The sequence below is a fragment of the Quercus robur genome, chromosome 5 (assembly GCF_932294415.1).
Source record: "Quercus robur chromosome 5, dhQueRobu3.1, whole genome shotgun sequence".
Lineage (NCBI taxonomy): Eukaryota > Viridiplantae > Streptophyta > Magnoliopsida > Fagales > Fagaceae > Quercus > Quercus robur.
In genome coordinates this window covers 59,621,372-59,639,676 of record NC_065538.1, presented here as the reverse complement: position 1 = coordinate 59,639,676, position 18,305 = coordinate 59,621,372, and the positions used below count along the sequence as shown (strand labels likewise).

General features: G+C 36.9%; 2 protein-coding genes across 2 annotated transcripts; one reads left to right on the top strand and one right to left on the bottom strand.

Annotated features, from left to right (window-relative positions):
- Window positions 1-325: 325 nt before the first annotated feature.
- Window positions 326-5,029, top strand: LOC126726490 (potassium channel KAT2). Its single transcript, XM_050431751.1, has 11 exons — window positions 326-1,128; window positions 1,227-1,442; window positions 1,557-1,712; window positions 1,802-1,859; window positions 1,967-2,284; window positions 2,784-3,023; window positions 3,213-3,311; window positions 3,402-3,437; window positions 3,524-3,709; window positions 3,822-4,557; window positions 4,787-5,029. The coding sequence occupies exons 1-11, from the start codon at window positions 947-949 to the stop codon at window positions 4,891-4,893; spliced, it is 2,334 nt and encodes a 777-aa protein (XP_050287708.1). The 5' UTR covers window positions 326-946; the 3' UTR covers window positions 4,894-5,029.
- Window positions 5,030-5,070: 41 nt separating this feature from the next.
- LOC126726491 (mannosyl-oligosaccharide 1,2-alpha-mannosidase MNS3) lies at window positions 5,071-10,100 on the bottom strand. Its single transcript, XM_050431752.1, has 6 exons — window positions 9,738-10,100; window positions 7,803-8,761; window positions 7,175-7,436; window positions 6,248-6,445; window positions 5,868-6,016; window positions 5,071-5,730 (listed from the first exon to the last, which is right to left on the bottom strand). The coding sequence occupies exons 1-6, from the start codon at window positions 9,822-9,824 to the stop codon at window positions 5,472-5,474; spliced, it is 1,914 nt and encodes a 637-aa protein (XP_050287709.1). The 5' UTR covers window positions 9,825-10,100; the 3' UTR covers window positions 5,071-5,471.
- Between the last annotated feature and the right edge of the window lie 8,205 nt (window positions 10,101-18,305).

Genomic DNA, 18,305 nt, shown 5'->3' with positions numbered 1-18,305 from the left:
AAGGTTAGGTCAAAGAGGCTCTAATTTTAAAAATTTTACAAACTAACGTGTTTCAAATCTTACAAATTGATATGTCAATCTTACAGTTTATTATGAGTATTGTTATAGATACTACAAATTTTATTACATGAAGAAAATAAAATTTGTTAGGTCATTTACTATAAGTTTACCCTAGTAAAGAGTTCATCAAAAAAAGTTTACCCTAGTAAAGATTGAAACCCTGGTGAAGCACGCTTAGCAATTTTCTTTGAAAGAAGTGTCAAGCCCTCTAAAACAACCTCCGATTGGTCCACATGGCATCATTAGTTGAGTCCCTCCGGATTCTACTGCGGCTGTCTGGTCCAAATTCTGGCTTTGAAATGAAAACACCATAAATTTTCATTGAAACATATCTCTTCAAAGCCTTGTGACCTTGTCCCTATGCTATATATATCACACACACCTCAACGCATGTATACATTATGGAGCTCCCACAACCACCACCATCACCGACAATAACACTTACACAACCAGAAGCACCATTACCATTTTCTTTCCTCTTCTATCTCTTTCCTTCTCTCTGTCTCTCAGATTCCTCATCAGCAGTGCAACTGCATTACAAAATGTCTCTCATGTCTGCCACTTACAGCACTTCCTCGTTTTTTCTACCGTCTGTTTCTGGTTTACCTTTCTAGTTCAATCAGGAAAAATATACTCCTATATAAAATCTCCTTTCACATGTTTACCGCTCTTATCTTCCAACCATAGTGACACACTAGCAGCAGAAGCTTCGTGCAGAGTCATATATAAGTAGGAAAAAAAAAGTGTCAACATGTCACATGTGTCACGAGAGTCACCAATAAAAGTTCAATACATATAACCGTTCGAAGGGGACTTACCTCTGCTTAAAGTTTTTTTAGCAGTCTCAACTGTAGCCTCTGGAGGAATTCGAAAACACACACACACCATGTCGTATTCGTGTGTAAAAGACTTCTTGAAGAGGTTCTGTATGGATGAATTTCCTATGGAGGGTGTTCCTCGTAGCGGCAGCTTCCTCTCTAGTGATCTCTTACCATCACTTGGAGCCAGAATCAACCAGGCAACTAAGCTTCGAAAATACATAATTTCTCCTTTCAGCACCCGATATAGGTGATGACCTTTGCAATATACTGATATGGTACTCACTCTAATAATTTGTATAATGTGGCTGCTGATTCTCATGGTCATATCATATTCCTTATTTTCAGGGCTTGGGAGAATTTACTGGTTGTTTTAGTCATTTACTCTGCCTGGATTTGCCCTTTCGAGTTTGCATTTCTGCCTTACAAGCAAGATGCACTCTTCATCTTTGACAACATTGTCAATGGCTTCTTTGCCATTGACATCGTTCTCACCTTCTTTGTTGCATTTCTCGACACCCAATCCTATCTTCTCGTCGATGAACCTAAGAGAATTGCATTCAGGTGAACTAAACTTTTGCACCCTATAATAGTAAACTTCATTCAGTTTGACATGAATCAACAATTCTGTTTCCTCAAGAGAAATCACAGACTTGGCCTTCTTCATCCAACTTGCAGGTACATATCTACCTGGTTTATCTTCGATGTCTGTTCCACCGCACCATTTCAGTCTATCAGCCTGTTGTTCACAAAACATAGCGGTGAACTTGGGTTTAAACTGCTCAGCATGCTCAGACTCTGGCGTCTCAGACGAGTCAGCTCCCTGTTTGCAAGGTCCACAACCCCTTTTGTTTTCTTTCAAAATTTCCAATTGTTAAGGTGGAAGAATCACAGTACTAACTAGTTGGTTTCTTTCCTTCCAGACTTGAAAAGGACATTCGTTTCAATTATTTCTGGACTCGTTGCATAAAGCTCATTTCTGTAAGACACTAAAATCACCATCATTTGTTTCTCTTCTAAAGTTCCATTAAAGTCATTTAAAGTAAATTTTAAATTTGGGTTGTTGTTCTTCCTGGTTTATTTCTCAGGTAACTTTGTTTGCTGTACACTTTGCCGGATGCATTAATTATCTGATTGCAGACAGATACCCTGATCCAAAAAGAACCTGGATTGGTGCAGTGAACCCAAGTTTCAAAGAAGATGGTGTCTGGAATAGGTATGTGACAGCAATTTACTGGTCTATAACCACATTGACAACTACTGGCTACGGAGACTTGCACGCTGAAAACCCAAGAGAGATGCTGTTTGACATATTTTACATGTTGTTCAACTTGGGCTTGACATCTTACCTCATTGGAAACATGACAAACCTTGTTGTTCACTGGACCAGCCGCACCAGAAATTTCGTATGTCGTCTTTACCTAATGATTCATTTACTGCTCCAATTTCTTTTTGTTTTTGTTTTTCATCTGCTAAAAGAACTTCAATGATCAAATATTCTAAATGGACTAAAAATAAATCCTAAATCACAATCATACTACTAAAGTCTCCATTACTTGAGGCAAAAAACTTGGAAGTTATCTGTCTACCTCATATTTGGCAATTTTATGGCAAAATCATTTGAAGATATATTTTCCACTCTTATGTATTTCCACTTCCTGCATGGAGCTAATTTCCAGTCAACTCTACTATAATCTCACTCCCTTCCCCTCATTAGCCTAATTTCCGGTTAAATCTACTCTAATCCTGCTTCCTTCCCTCCATCCAAACTGGCCATTAATTTTTTAAAGTAAGACTTGCATGATAAAACTTTTTTTGGTTCCTTTGGTAAAAGCAATTAATATTCTATTCAAAAGAGATCAATTTAAGAGTGCTAATCCAATGAAGCATGCTTTGATTCTACAGAGAGATACAGTGAGAGCTGCAACAGAATTCGCAGCACGAAATCATCTGCCCCCTCCCATACAGGATCAGATGTTGGCACACATATGTCTCAAGTTCAAAACAGAAGGATTGAAGCAACAGGATACCTTGAACGGTCTGCCAAAAGCAATTCGTTCAAGCATCGCACAGCATCTATTCTTGGACATTGTTCAAAAAGTCTATCTTTTCCAAGGGGTTTCTCATGACTTCCTTTTCCAATTGGTAATACTTCACATGACGTATTAAATTTGAGAACATCATTGTTTTTACCCAACCTTTTTTTTTTTTTTCCCTAAGCTAAGAAAGTATCTTAAATTCACAGATAATACCAGCAAGTAAATACATGAGTTATTGTATTTCATAGCATTTATCGTAAGTTCAAAAGTGCTGATTTAATCACGTTCTTTAAAGGTTTCCCAAATGGAGGCAGAGTATTTTCCACCCAGGGAAGATGTAATTCTGCAGAATGAGACTTCAACAGATCTTTACATAATGGTCTCCGGTGTGGTGGTAAGCAAATTTTGAACTTATATAGCATCCGAAAATCCCAAAGAATGACTACTAACATAAAGTTGATTTTGAAATGATTTATGGTTGCAGGATATCCTGTGCAATATTGATGATGGGCAAGAAAAAGTATGTCATCTAATTTTGACATTTATACATTGTCTATATTAAACAAAAGACCATTCTAAATTCAAATTGCCTTATTCACAATACAGGTTCTTGGAAAGGCATTTGCAGGAGATTCATTTGGAGAGTTTGGAGTCTTGTGTTACAGGCCACAACCTTTCAAAGTTCGGACGACAGAGATTTCTCAAATTCTCCGACTCAACAGAACTTCACTGATGAACATCATACAAACAAACGAAGAGGATGGGCGCATTATCATGAGCAATCTTTTCCAGGTATTTGCATTATTAGTCATCCTCTATTGTGGAAAAGAATTTTATTTATTTATTATATTTTGCCCTTCTTTTCCCAAAACTAATAACTGATAACCAATCTGCACATCTACAGAAATTGAAAGGGGAAGAAAGCTTAGGCTCTGAATACCCACATAAAGATCCTGGACCGATCCTGAGTGAATGGCCTGATGGAGGACCAATTGGAGGAACCTGTTCACCTACAGGATATCAACATAATTCACATGACGATACACCAATGCAGGAAGCAACAGGCATACATTTCCCGGGATCAGAGTCTACAGAGCAGAGTGAAACAGACCAAAGTCAAATGTTTAACAGATCTGCTATGGATGTGCATTTCATGAATGAGGATGTCCAAAAAGCTCTTCATGCTGCTATTCAGAAGGGGCATCTTGAGATGGAGAAGATTCTGCCGGAAGGAGGAGCAAATGTAAATAAACAAGATGCTGGAGGATGTACACCAAAAGCTATAGCTGAACAGCAAGAAAACAAGTGCATAAATGACCTCCTACTAAGTTATGAAAATGGGAGGAAACTGGAAGAACACAGAATAGATTTAATTGGCCCAGAATCAGCTGACAACGGCATGTATAGTCAAAGCAGACTTAGAAGACAAGGCTGCCAATCTGTTAACTCCCAATCGAAAAAGAAACCCACAGACTTCTTATCAACCAGAGTTAATTATCCTGGTGATACAGACGTGATTAAATCGATCAAGAAGAGAGTCACCATCCACATGCAGCTTCAACATAACAGTTCATCACAGAGGCAGCTTGCAAAGCTAATAATCTTACCCAATTCGATAGAGGAGCTGCTCAAAATAGCTGGTAAGCTTTGTTTGAACTCAAAAGACTTGAAGTGAACCTGGAAACTGAGAATTATAATTAATTAATTAATTATTAGCCAATTAGTATCACAAATTTAGATAACAGATGCAATTGAAGCCAAAATTATAAAGGAAAACTTAACCTTGAACTGGTAAAACTATTTTAGTAAAAACATAGTTTCTTCCTCAAGTTTTATCGATTTTTATCCCAGCGGTTTGTGAAACTGCAGGTGAGAAGTTTGGAGGCTACAAACCTACAAAAGTTATTAATGCGGAGAATGCAGAAATAGATGACATAAATGTTATTCGAGATGGCGATCATCTGTTTCTCCTTTAAAACAACTGTGAAAATCTGCATTGCAATGTGACCTAATGTTTATTCAAAGGCAAGGATGTACACATGCCAATAGCTTGTAACTTTTAGCCAATGATTAAAGAGTTAGTAACAAAAATTTGACTGCTTCAAGTGGTAATTTGAGCCTCTAGAGCCAGCAATATCACTGGAAAAAGTCAATTACAAAAGGTGGAATTCTACTCAATACTTTTGATGGGCAAAACCCCATCCAGTAATTACTTAAAACATCCATTACAACAATACATCTTACAGTTTCTCTACAAGTATATCAAATTTCAAAAAAAAAAAAAAAAGTCTCTCTCCAAGCTATTGCTGGTGATGTAGAAGATTGCAGATTTGATTACTGATGCATCGCATATGAAAAGAAACAAATTAAACGACCCCTATACTTCTTCATAACTTAACCAGTCACTTTCACTTCCTATGGGAACAGACGCTACAAGACCACATAATGATACAGCAGTCAGTCTCAGAAAGAGCATTCCAGTCTGTGCACGCTACAAAATGCTTGAGTTTCTCATTTTGTGCAAGCTTTCCTTTTGCATAAATCCTTCAATTTGTTAAGAATCATTCTTAGTGCCTTTTATTGGAAAAGGATGAGCTTCTGTGTTAAAAACAAACTTATCCAATGGAATGAGTGAGCTGTCCGCGAAGAGCAAGTACAAATACTTGAGTGTCTCGCCCAAAAAGAAGGTCTCCATCTTGTCTCTTCTATGGGGGGGAATTGTTGTAACATCATCAAGAGAACTGTATCCACCAGTATCCACTTTTGTGTATTTCTCAAATGCTTCAAAGATCTGCCAACCCCATTCGCGGTATCTGCAGCACACAATATTTTCATCATTTTAAAACATAAATTTAGGGAGGAACCTCCCTCGCCATGTGTGTCTGAGTGTATCTCTCAGACAACAAATAAATTAGACAGGAAAAACTAGCACATGAGGGGGGAATTATACTTTGGGTCTTCTGTGATACGATACAAGAAAAACAATGACTCTACAGTTTCAGGACGCAAAAGATTATGGCGATCAGCAGGCTTGATTATTATGTCCTTTACAAACTCCGAACTCTTGTTCCCACCATCTAGACCTCCTTCAGAAAAATCCTGTTTCAATAAGAGTAATGTGTCAACTTTCTGTACAACATAGACAATAGGTCTTAAGTATCCAACATAGACAAAGGTAAAAGAAAGTTTGAAGCTAATAATTACTAGAAAAAAAAAATGGCAACAAATCTAAGAGAAGATGAATAATAGAGTAATAACGCATTTGTGCACATATATACTTAATTCATTGACCAGTGCTTCCAACACATAGTTCATACATATCCAACTAACCTTTGTATGGAAGTACGCAATTTCTGGACCAAGACCAGTAGAAGTAACTGCATACATCTCAAAACATGTTTTAGCCAGATCCTCTGCAAGCTTCAGATTTTCCAAGTCCTCAAAGTTAAGCAAATTGTCTTTCATTGCCTTTTCCTTTGTAATGCCTTTAGTGGCGCCAAGAGCAAGAGTACCAGACAAGAAACACACCTAAAAGGTAGTACAAAATATTGCTTTTACCCACAAACATCAACATACATTAACTGATAATCTGTACAATAGTGTGTGTGTGTGTGTGTGTGTGTGTGTGTGTATTCCACCCACTTAATTGCTTATTTACAATGGTCATTTCAATGTCATAAAGAATTTTCATTACTAACAGGAGAGCTTCAAACTCAAAGACTTGGCAACATGTTTAACAAAGAAATCCCCAAGACATATTTTAATTCATACAATTCATGAGAAAAACAAATGGCCATGCACCCCAGATTGGAACAAAGAAAGTACTGTATCATACCCAATGCATGCAGTACAACAGAAAACCTTGATACTGCAGATTGCATTTCTTTATCCTATTATTTGATCAGGGAAGACAAGCTTATGTTTTACATAGTACATCAAGTAACATTACTTTTGATAAAGAATGAGATACATTACAAGCACAGAACTTTTCACATAAGAGCAAGAGGATGTAGGAGTGTTCCTATCAGGAATGAGGAGAGACTTCCAATTTTTTTTCTTTAGTAGATGGAAATGGAGGAGACTAGTAACTTCACCATAAAGAAGTTATGGAGACAAAATCTTTAATTTATTTAACATAGTAGTAGAAAGTTTTCCACCCAGAAAAAAGAAGCAAAAATAATCTTACAGAAACTTCATCCAAAAACAAAAATTCCAAAAGCTACATCAACATCAAGTAGTAGAGAAAATACTGCATACCAGGTGATCCATTTTTGGACTAAAAGAACCCTCAGATCCATAAGGCAATTCGCCAACAAAAACTAGTCCATTTGGAATTGATTTCTGAACTAGACGGTGCCTAACACCCTTCATTGCTTCCGTATACATATCATATAGATAAGTCAAATTATTATCTTGGGCAGTTCCTTGCTGAAGCCACACTTTGATCAGGTACTCATAGTAACTATCACCACGAGATCCCAATCTTATATTTTCTCCACTAAATTCACCAGTCTGAGGACTGCATTTAGTAGTAGGAAATATGAAAATGAGTCAATAAAGTAGAAAAAGAGGAAATCTGATTCTTATTATGGATTAAAGGGGAAGCTTCTGGATGGAAAGGAGAGTGATCTCATAGAATCATCACCATAAATAAGAAGGCAAGATCTTTTTATAATAAACAAACAGCCCTTAAAAATAAGGCAGCTATTGTAATTTTAAACTGCAGTAGTTTCTTGCAAAGTTGATTCAGATGAGGCATCTAGTTGTATCAACCCCACCCCCCCCCCCCCCCCCCCCCATGTGCATGGTGGAAGGAACAAAAAATTGAGAGAGAGAAAGAGAGAGAGAGAGAGAGCTACTTATTTGAAATAGGTAAGGCTAGTACCTAATGTAGATAGGAACCAGTCCTTCCACCTTTGGGAGAGTCTTTATGTGTTCCAAGACCTTCATGGTTTCCACGCTGTACTTTGGATCACCAGAAATGGCACTGAGATAATTGAACTCGAGCTGTAAAGTGGAAACTTCTGAAGTGCTGCTTAATCCACCAGAAGCTGGATGTGCTGTGGAGTCACGCAGAATAACATCACTAAAGGGAATAGGGGTTGGACTGGAAGTAAAAGCAGATAGGAGACGATCGGCCAAGTTCTTAGCAATTTCTAGATAAACAGTTGGTTTAGGCCCTGTATGTGTCAATTTCATCCCTTGTTCCCCACCACTCAAATGATATGCACTCAAAAGACCACCCAGAACACGTATGGTAGTTTCAAACAAATTGACTTGGCCTTTCTTAGTAATCCTATCTAAAAGGTGTTTCTCAATCCATGAGCCAGCTTCAGAGACCACTTCATCAACACCCATTATCATGGCAGTATCAAGAGCATCCACAATGGTAGCACCGAGACCTCCTAACCCGTCAACTCCATGCTGGCTCAATGGCATAAGTTCATCATAACCTATCGCATATTTCGTATAGCCAGACCATGCATGGATAAAAGCATCCTTAACACTTTGTTGCCTAGCTATCCATTTTGACCCGGCATTTAGCTTATCAGACTCATGACTAGAGCTATTATTAAAACCTTTTTGATCAGGTGATAATCGAGGAGGAAGCCTTGGCGGTTTTCTCAGCAGCTTCCCCAACCTGCTGCCACCATATGAAACGAACTTATCTTTACTATTCTTAACACCTTTCCCTAGTCTATCAGTTACAGAATTGGCAGGACTTGTATGTGTAAGCATAAGATATGCTATACCAAAGATCAATAGTAATGCTAAAAACTTCCCTGTACTACAACTTAAAGAAGTACGCTTGACATTACTGGTGAAGAAGGTCTGATAAAGAACCTGGAAAACAAAATTAATAACTGGGAGTCATTTCAAGCTGAGAATCTCATATATAAAATCATTGTGACTTGCTATTGATACAAAAGATAATTACTTATTTTCTATAATTGGTCTTGAATCCAAAACCTCATCCTTTACCCAATGCTTAAGCAGAGAGGGTACAATTTGAGCTAGAGCTCATAAAGCATACCACATCAAATGTAATAAAAACTATATAAAAGAAGAAAACAATAAAAGAATATCACAAGCTATGAGAAAATCTTATGTATTTGGAATATCAATTTGTCATTTTATCCATCTCTTGTGCATCAGTTAACATTTCCCATAATTTATTTGACTTGTTTTCTTGCTTAAGGTTATGAAACTTCTTTAAGGGTCTCATTAACAGATGCCCTTAGGGCATTTGTTGATAGGCTATTTTAGGAAAGTTTGATCCCACATAAATATAAAAAGTTTCCAAAAAGTCAATTTCCTTTTTCTTTTTTCATAAAAAGTTTCTTAAAATATTTCTTAAACCAATGCTCTTAGGGAATCTGTAACTTTTTCCCTTCTTTAATAGCTCTAAAAGTTATCAGCAATCTGAAAATCTAATTAAAAACCAACCGGGTATTTAGAATTTTCAATAAACACTTAAAAGCACAAGAAAGTGTCCAGATATTCACACAAAAAAGCTCAAACTTAGTCTCTTTGTAATATAATGAAACTATTAATGGTAAGAATTTTTTCCTAATGTACTTGATTTCAATTCAAAACACAAAATTTTCATTTCATTTTGCAGAAATCGCAATGATCACACCCAATTCTAAAATGTAAACACACAATCCAATAACCAAAACGCGAAGAAATCAAAGATTTATTACTACTGCAAACAAAAAAAGTGCCAAAATTCAAGCTAACGATTAACCATAAATTTGATCAGACAAAAACCAAAAATTCACAAAAATCCAAAATAGTGGAGAGGCTGAGATCTTAGGACCTTGAAGAAGGATCGATGGCGGAACTTGGCGTTGTCGTAGTGAACATCTTTCGTGGAGTAAGGCAGAGACTTGTTGGACGAAGACATAGTTGGTGGGGGTGGTGGGCTGGATCCAGATCAACGGCTAGGGTTCCGTGATCTGATCCGCTCCGCTCAGATGCAAAGTGAGAAAAGCGATTCGATAGAGAATTCCCAAGAAAGTGACGGAATTCGATTGCCGGGAAATATGCGTTTGAGCATTCAACCGTGTCTGAGTCTACTCGGTCACAGAGAGAGAGAGAGAGAGAGAAAGAAAGAAAGATTATAATTTATATAGTGTCTGAAACTGTGAAAAGGCTTTGGGCTTTGTTTTCAAGTCAATGGAGCTCCGCCACCTGAACGTCGTAATCGTTGTACCCTGTTTCAACTTATTTGTACCTAAAAACTTAGACGGTTTGGAATAATATTTTAAGCAATATTTTTCAATTTTTAAACAACAAAATATATATATATATATATATATAAATTTTTTTATTCACACATATTTTTAAAAAATATAAATAATGTTACTTGAACAACGGTTTTAATAAGCAATTTTTTTTTTTTTCAAAAAAAAATTCTTGTTCTAAAAATATAATTTAGGTTATATTTCACATGATTGTACGTTCATTGTACATTGTACACAATTTTGTAAATCCAAGTTACATAATTGATTATGGAATGTACACAATTTAATTTATTCAACATACACAATTTTTCATAAAATGTTCAAAATTTTGTACATTTAACTCACACTCCCCACCCCCCCCCCCCCCCCCTCCCCAAAAAAAAACTTAAACAATACTTTATATATAGAGTTATATACACAATTTTTCAAAAAAATAAACAAAATTAAGTATATTTAATGTACATAATTTTTTATATATATTTAAGGCACACAATATTGCACATTCAATGTATACAAAATTTTCAGACACAATTCTGAACATTCAATATACACAAATTTTCAGAGAATGCACAAAATTTCTATATATTCAACAAACACAATTTCTCAAATAATGCTCAAAATTCTAAATATTCAATGTACCTAACTTTTCATAGAATGTACATAGTTTTAAATATTCGATGTACACAGTTCTATATATTCAACATACACAATTTTTAAAAGGAATGCAAACAATTATGTACATTCAATGTAAACAATTTATAATAGAATGTACAAAACTCTATAAATTCATCGTACACAATTTTTCAAAAAATGTACATAATTCCTTATGTTCAATATACATAATTTTTCAAAAAGTATAAATAATTTTGAATATTTAACTTACACATTTTTTTTTCAAAGAATATACACAATTTTATACATTCAAAGTACACAATTTATCATAGAATGTACACAATTCAATATATTCAGGTTACACAAATTTGTGAATTGAATGTATCAAAATTTTCAATGTATGTGTACAATTTTGTATATTCAATATACACAATTATTCAATGTACACTATTTTTCAAATAATATACACTATATATATTGTAAGGACTCTATTTGTAACGACCCGTAATAACGTTGGGTTCGCACGTAAAAAGACCTAAACAATATCATTTATAGAGCGTGGGTTTGAAAGGCTAAGTTTTGGTCACCAGACAATGGGTTTTTTTTGTGGTGTTCATACATAATTAAACCGTGTGCGCCCTAGGAGTCTTTCTCCAGGAGGCGGGCTGGGAGGCTCTGGTTTTTTGCCATTTTTCCCAACCTCTTCCTTTGGATCCTTACTTTTCCTTTTATACTGGCCTGTATCCTTTATCTAACGTCCACGTGTAGGATCGACCTTTCCAAGACTGATACTTGTCCCATCAACCCATACCTAGAGTGGTTGGGGGTGGTTGTAAAAGCTGAAGGGTATGGCTCTGTCAAGTGCAGAGTATTGAATGGCAGTAAGGGCAGCTTTCCCTTTGTCCTTGGTCGTTAAACTATCCAGCGTATCCTTCCTTATTGACATAGATATTTTTAGATTTTTTCCAAACTGTTCCTATACCGTTTTTGTCCTTCCTCCCAAGGGGACCTCGGACATGCCAGGACTGAATCGTCCTCGGCTGTGTTTCAAGACTATTTTGTACTTGTATTACCTATCCTGGGCTATAACCTTCCTCGGCTCGGGCCTTGGGCCCCAATGAATAAATGGGCCAGGGCCATAAATTATTGGGCCTCACAATAGCCCCTCAAAATCTTACTGTCCGACCTCTTGGTCGGGGAGAAGGGTTTTGGTGATGTCAAGCCTTTATTACGGCTCGTTTAACTTTGTCCTTCATTAATGTTGGTGTCTCTTCATCTACCCAGGAAACATACCGGGTTACGAGACATTCCTCTAAATTCATTCACAATGCGTTCCTGCCGTTTGATTATCCAAAACGCGCCTTTAATGATTTCCCTTTACGAGACCATTTAAATTCGACGGTTATTGACGGTGTGGGGGAAGTGGAACGGGTATATTCTCGTTTACAGATTTTCTTGGAAATCTGGACAGATTAAATACCTCCCGTTTTGCCCTTCATATAAGAAGAAAGGCAAGAGGTTATTTCTCTTATACAGAGACCCTTTTAATTCTTCTGAAATCTGAAACCCTCAGCCTCCTCCAGAGTTTACTTTATCCGCTAGTTACACCTTAAATTGTGATACGTTCGAGATAGGAGTAAGTAATGAAGGAACCATTCCCTTCCCAGAAATACCATGTTCTTATGAAGCTCAAAATGGCTCGGTCAGGGCAGGGATGGCAGAGACTCAAGATACTTCTTACCCTCCTTTCAGCCAAAATCCGAAGTAGGGGCTCGTCACGTCAAACTTTTGACGCGACTGAGCTGGGGTCACTCATTATTAGTACCAGTCGCTCTCTTATGAGCATAGCTAACATGGCACCAATGTGTTAGGAGTCAGGACTGACGCAGGGACAAAGTATCCCTGCTTCTTCCTCTCTTCTTTCACTGGTGCCTCCTTTTGCCTCTCTTTCTTCTTCTTTCCACTACCAGATCCATCCTGGTGCTTTTCCTTCTTCCTCTTCTTCTCCTCTCCTACCAAGGAAGGTTCTCCTCTCAATATGGATGCTAATGGAGCAGAATTTGGAAAGACTTGGGAGCAGAGCTTAAAAAGATTTCTGGCTGTTCGTTTGTTGTTTTTGTTTTTTTTTTTTTTTTTTTTTTTTTTTTTTTTTTTTATTGTTTTAGTAACTCTTTTTCTATATAGGCTCGTTTAAGCCCTTCTTTGTACAATGTAATACCCCTTTATATTAATAAAAATCATCATTGCTTTATTTCGTATGTTCTATTTCTTCTTTTTGAAATGGTTATGTCGTAAATAGACGCACTACTTTGCGACTTCTTTTTTATTTCTATACTCTGAACGATGCTTAAGGCCAAAATCCCAGTTAATAAAAAGATCTTGCTCTGTGCTTATTGAAACTATCCGACTTAATAATACTAAATCGAACAAATGATACTTAGGGCTGAAATCCTTATTAAGAAAAAAAGGAAAAGATATTATGATGAGCTTATTAGGGCCGTCTGGCATAATAACGCCGACCTGAGAAAACAATGCTTAGGGTCGAAATCCCTTACCAAGAAAAAAGATGTTATCATGAACTTACGAGAGCTGTTCGGCACAATAATGCCAACTTGAACAAATGACACTTAGGGTCGAAACCTTTGCTAAGGAAAAGATATTATTATGAACTTAATAGAGTTGTTTGGCACAATAATGCCGACTTGAGAAAACAATACTTACCCCAAAATAGCCGAGATGACAGCTGAATGCTCGGTGCGGTGTAGGAGGTAATCATCCGAGGACATATAACCCAAAAATGAACAGCCCCTACAGGTTGCTGAGTAATAAGGCATTTCACCATCTTCCTAATAACTTTCATAGCTTTAACCTCTCCTGGTATTTGATCCAAGGATTGAGCAACTTAGAATTCTTATTAAGTAGCTGACCTTTCCATAGGTTTGAGTCCGAGGACCATGCAATACCTTGGTTCTGTCCAAAACTTGATTTCTATAAGTAGTTGGTTTCCCCATAGGTTTGAGTCCGAGGACCATGCAATACCTTGGTTCTGTCCAAAACTTGATTTCTATAAGTAGTTGGTTTCCCCATAGGTTTGAGTCCGAGGATCATACAATACCTTGGTTTTGTCCAAAACTTGATTTCTATAAGTAGTTGGTTTCCCCATAGGTTTGAGTCCGAGGACCATGCAATACCTTGGTTCTGTCCAAAACTTGATTTCTATAAGTAGTTGGTTTCCCTATAGGTTGGGCGAATTAACCCCTCGGCTATGGCATGAGACCTTGGTTTTAGGGGACTTAGCTCCTCGGCCAAGCCCCTAAAACCATCCGTGCTACTGACGCTACGAAGCGCAGCCCCTAGTAAAGAAACATAGCCCCTAGTGGAACTTTACGCTAGAACACTACAACCGGCTGTTAGAAATGATAAGGGGACTGTCTCGACCTACTGCCTGTGCCAACACACAAGCCTTCCCCACAGACGGCGCCAATTGTAAGGACTATATTTGTAACGACCCGTAATAACGTTGGGTTCGCACATAAAAAGACCCAAACAATATCATTTATAGAGCGTGGGTTTGAAAGGCTAAGCCTTGGTCACCAGACAGTGGGTTTTTTTTGTGGTGTTCATACATAATTAAACCGTGTGCGCCCTAGGAGTCTTTCTCCAGGAGGCGAGCTGGGAGGCTCTGGTTTTTGGCCATTTTTCCCAGCCTCTTCCTTTGGATCCTTACTTTTCCTTTTATATTGGCCTGTATCCTTTATCTAACGTCCACGTGTAGGATCGACCTTTCCAAGACTGATACTTGTCCCATCAACCCATACCTAGAGTGGTTGGGGTGGTTGTAAAAGCTGAAGGGTATGGCTCTGTCAGGTGCAGAGTATTGAATGGCAGTAAGGGCAGCTTTCCCTTTGTCCTTGGTCGTTAAACTATCCAGCGTATCCTTCCCTATTGACATAGATATTTTTAGATTTTTTCCAAACTGTTCTTATACCGTTTTTGTCCTTCCTCCTAGGGGGACCTCAGACATGCCGAAGACTGAATCGTCCTCGGTTGTGTTCCAAGACCATTTTGTACTTGTATTACCTATCCTGGGCTATAACCTTCCTCGGCTCGGGCCTTGGGCCCCACATATATATATATATATATATATAATGTACACAGTTTTGTATATTAATAGTACATAATTTTGTGTATTAAGAGTATCAAAATTTTCAACATATGTGCACAATTTTATATATCTAATATACACATTTTGTACATTTAATGTACCCAATTTTTCATTGAATGTACATAATTCTGTACATTCAATATGTACACAATTTTTTCAAATAATGTACCCAATCTATATATTCAATGTACACATTTTCTCAAGAAATGTAAAAAATTTTGTATATTTAACATACCAAAATTTTTAAAGAATTTACACGACTTCTATATAAACGATGTGTTCAATTTTTCAAAGAGTATAACCAATTTAGTATTTTCAATATACACATTTTTTTATAGGAATATACGCAATTCTGTACATTAAATGTACCAATTTTTTTTAAAAAAATTACACCATTCTATATATTCTAGACACACAATTTTGTATATTTAATGCACATAATTTTTCAATGAATATTTGCAATTCCATATATTCAATTTACAAATTTTTTCAAACAATATACATAATTTAGTACAGTTAGTATGCATTTGTTTAAAGAACATTCCCAATTCATTATGTTTAAAATACAAAATATTTTACAGAATGTATACAATTTTTCAAAGAAATTACCGAATTTTGTATATTCAACATACACAATTTTTCAAAAAATATAACTAATTCTGTAAATTTAACTAACACAATTTTTTGAATGTCTTACAAATTTTTTTAAATTCAACATACATATATATTTTTTTTAAAGAATGTGCATAATTCTATATATTTATTGTTAACAATTTTTCAAAATTTTGTTTATTCAGGTTAAGTTTGGATTGCACTAAAAAATGAAACTCCCTGCGTTTAGCATTTTTCCTGTGGGTCCCGTGCACTGTTCACGGGACCCGCAAATATGGATTTTAGCAAATGTTAAGTTAAAACTGGGTCTCACGGCACTATTCACACATTTAAAAATTATTTTGATATAATGTTTTTAGTTTTCAGCAATAAACGGCATTCAAACAGACCCTCAATGTACATAAATTTTCAAATAATGTGCATAGTTCTATATATTCAATGTACATAATTTTTCATAGATTGTACACAATTCTCTATATTCAACGTGTATGATTTTTCAACGAATGTACACAATTTTGTACATTTGTTGTACACATTTTTTTCAAAAAATGTGCACAATTTCATACTTTTAATGGACCCAATTTTTTCAAAGAATTTAAATAATTTTTTATATTCAATGTTCACAAGTTTTCATGGAATATACACCAATATTTTTTTTTAAATGTACACTAATTCTATATATTTAACGTACACAATTTTTAAAGAATGTACATTGTGGGGCCCAATAATTTGTGGCCTTGGCCCATTTATTCATTGGGGCCCAAGACCCGAGCCAAGGAAGGTTATAGCACGGGATAGGTAATACAAGTACAAAATAATCTTGGGACACAGCCGAGGACGATTCAGTCCTCGGCATGTCTGAGGTCCCCTTGGGAGGAAGGACAAAAACGGTATAGGAACAGTTTGGAAAAAATCTAAAAATATCTATGTCAATAGGGAAGGATACGCTGGATAGTTTAACGACCAAGGACAAAGGGAAAGCTGCCCTTACTACCATTCAATACTCTGCACCTGACAGAGCCATACCCTTCAGCTTTTACAACCACCCCCAACCACTCTAGGTATGGGTTGATGGGATAAGTATCAGTCTTGAAAATGTCGATCCTACACGTGGACGTTAGATAAAGGATACAGGCCAGTATAAAAGGAAAAGTAAGGATCCAAAGGAAGAGGCTGGGAAAAATGGCCAAAAACCAGAGTCTCCCAGCCCGCCTTCTGGAGAAAGACTCCTAGGGCACACACGGTTTAATTATGTATGAACACCACAAAAAAAACCCACTGTCTGGTGACCAAGGCTTAGCCTTTTAAACCCACGCTCTATAAATGATATTGTTTAGGCCTTTTTACGTGCGAACCCAACGTTATTATGGGTTGTTACAAATAGAGTCCTTACAATTGGTGCCGTCTGTGGGGAAGGCTTGTATGTTGGCACAGGCGGTAGGTCGAGATAGTCCCCTTATCATTTCTAACAGCCGGTTGAAGTGTTCTAGCGTAAAGTTCCACTAGGGGCTATGGTTCTTTACTAGGGGCTGCACTTTGTAGCGTCAGCAGCACGGATGGTTTTAGGGACTTGGCCGAGGAGCTAAGTCCCCTAAAACCAAGGTCTCATGCCATAGCTGAGGGGTTAATTCCCCCAACTACTTATAGAAATCAAGTTTTGGACAGAACCAAGGTATTGCATGGTCCTCGGACTCAAACCTATGGAAAGGTCAGCTACTTAATAAGAATTCTAAGTTGCTCAATCCTCGGATCAAATACTAGGAGAGTTTAAAGTTATGAAAGTTATTAGGAAGATGGTGAAACGTCTTATTACTCAGCAACCTGTAGGGGCTGTTCATTTTTGGGTTATATGTCCTCGGATGATTACCTCCTACACCGCACCGAGCATTCAGCTGTCATCTCGACTATTTTGGGGTAAGTATTGTTTTCTCAGATCGGCATTATTGTGCCAAACAACTCTATTAAGTTCATAATAATATCTTTTCCTTAGCAAGGGTTTCGACCCTAAGTGTCATTTGTTCAAGTTGGCATTATTGTGCCGAACAGCTCTCGTAAGTTCATGATAACGTCTTTTTTCTTGGTAAGGGATTTCGGCCCTAAGCATTGTTTTCTCAGGTCGGCGTTATTATGCCAGACAGCTCTAATAAGCTCATCATAATATCTTTTCCTTTTCTTCTTAATAAGGATTTCAGCCCTAAGTATCATTTGTTCGATTCAGTATTATTAAGTCGGATAGTTTCAATAAGCACAGAGCAAGATCTTTTTATTAACTGGGATTTTGGCCCTAAGCATCGTTCAGAGTATAGAAATAAAAAAGAAGTCGCAAAGTAGTGCGTCTATTTACGACATAACCATTTCAAAAAGAAGAAATAGAACATACGAAATAAAGCAATGATGATTTTTATTAATATAAAGGGGTATTACATTGTACAAAGAAGGGCTTAAACGAGCCTATATAGAAAACGAGTTACTAAAACAATTAAAAAAAAAAAAAAAACAACAACAACAACAAACGAACAGCCAGAAATCTTTTTAAGCTCTGCTCCCAAGTCTTTCCAAATTCTGCTCCATTAACATCCATATTGAGAGGAGGACCTTCCTTGGTGGGAGAGGAGAAGAAAAGGAAGAAGGAAAAGCACCAGGATGGATCTGGTGGTGGAAAGAAGAAGAAAGAGAGGCAAAAGGAGGCACCAGTGAAGGAAGAGAGGAAGAAGCAGGGATACTTTGTCCCTGCGTCAGTCCTGACTCCTAA

What these genes read in the sequence shown, in the direction of transcription:
- LOC126726491 (XM_050431752.1), bottom strand. Translation starts at nt 9,824, where the DNA reads ATGTCTTCGTCCAACAAGTCTCTGCCTTACTCCACGAAAGATGTTCAC. An exon ending in GTCCAAAAATGGATCACCTG is followed by an intron (nt 6,446 to 7,174) that starts GTATGCAGTATT and finishes ACTACCTTTTAG; the next exon opens with GTGTGTTTCTTGTCTGGTAC. An exon ending in CGTATCACAGAAGACCCAAA is followed by an intron (nt 5,731 to 5,867) that starts GTATAATTCCCC and finishes TGTGTGCTGCAG; the next exon opens with ATACCGCGAATGGGGTTGGC.
- LOC126726490 (XM_050431751.1), top strand. Translation starts at nt 947, where the DNA reads ATGTCGTATTCGTGTGTAAAAGACTTCTTGAAGAGGTTCTGTATGGAT. An exon ending in CCTTTCAGCACCCGATATAG is followed by an intron (nt 1,129 to 1,226) that starts GTGATGACCTTT and finishes CCTTATTTTCAG; the next exon opens with GGCTTGGGAGAATTTACTGG. An exon ending in TAATGGTCTCCGGTGTGGTG is followed by an intron (nt 3,312 to 3,401) that starts GTAAGCAAATTT and finishes TTATGGTTGCAG; the next exon opens with GATATCCTGTGCAATATTGA.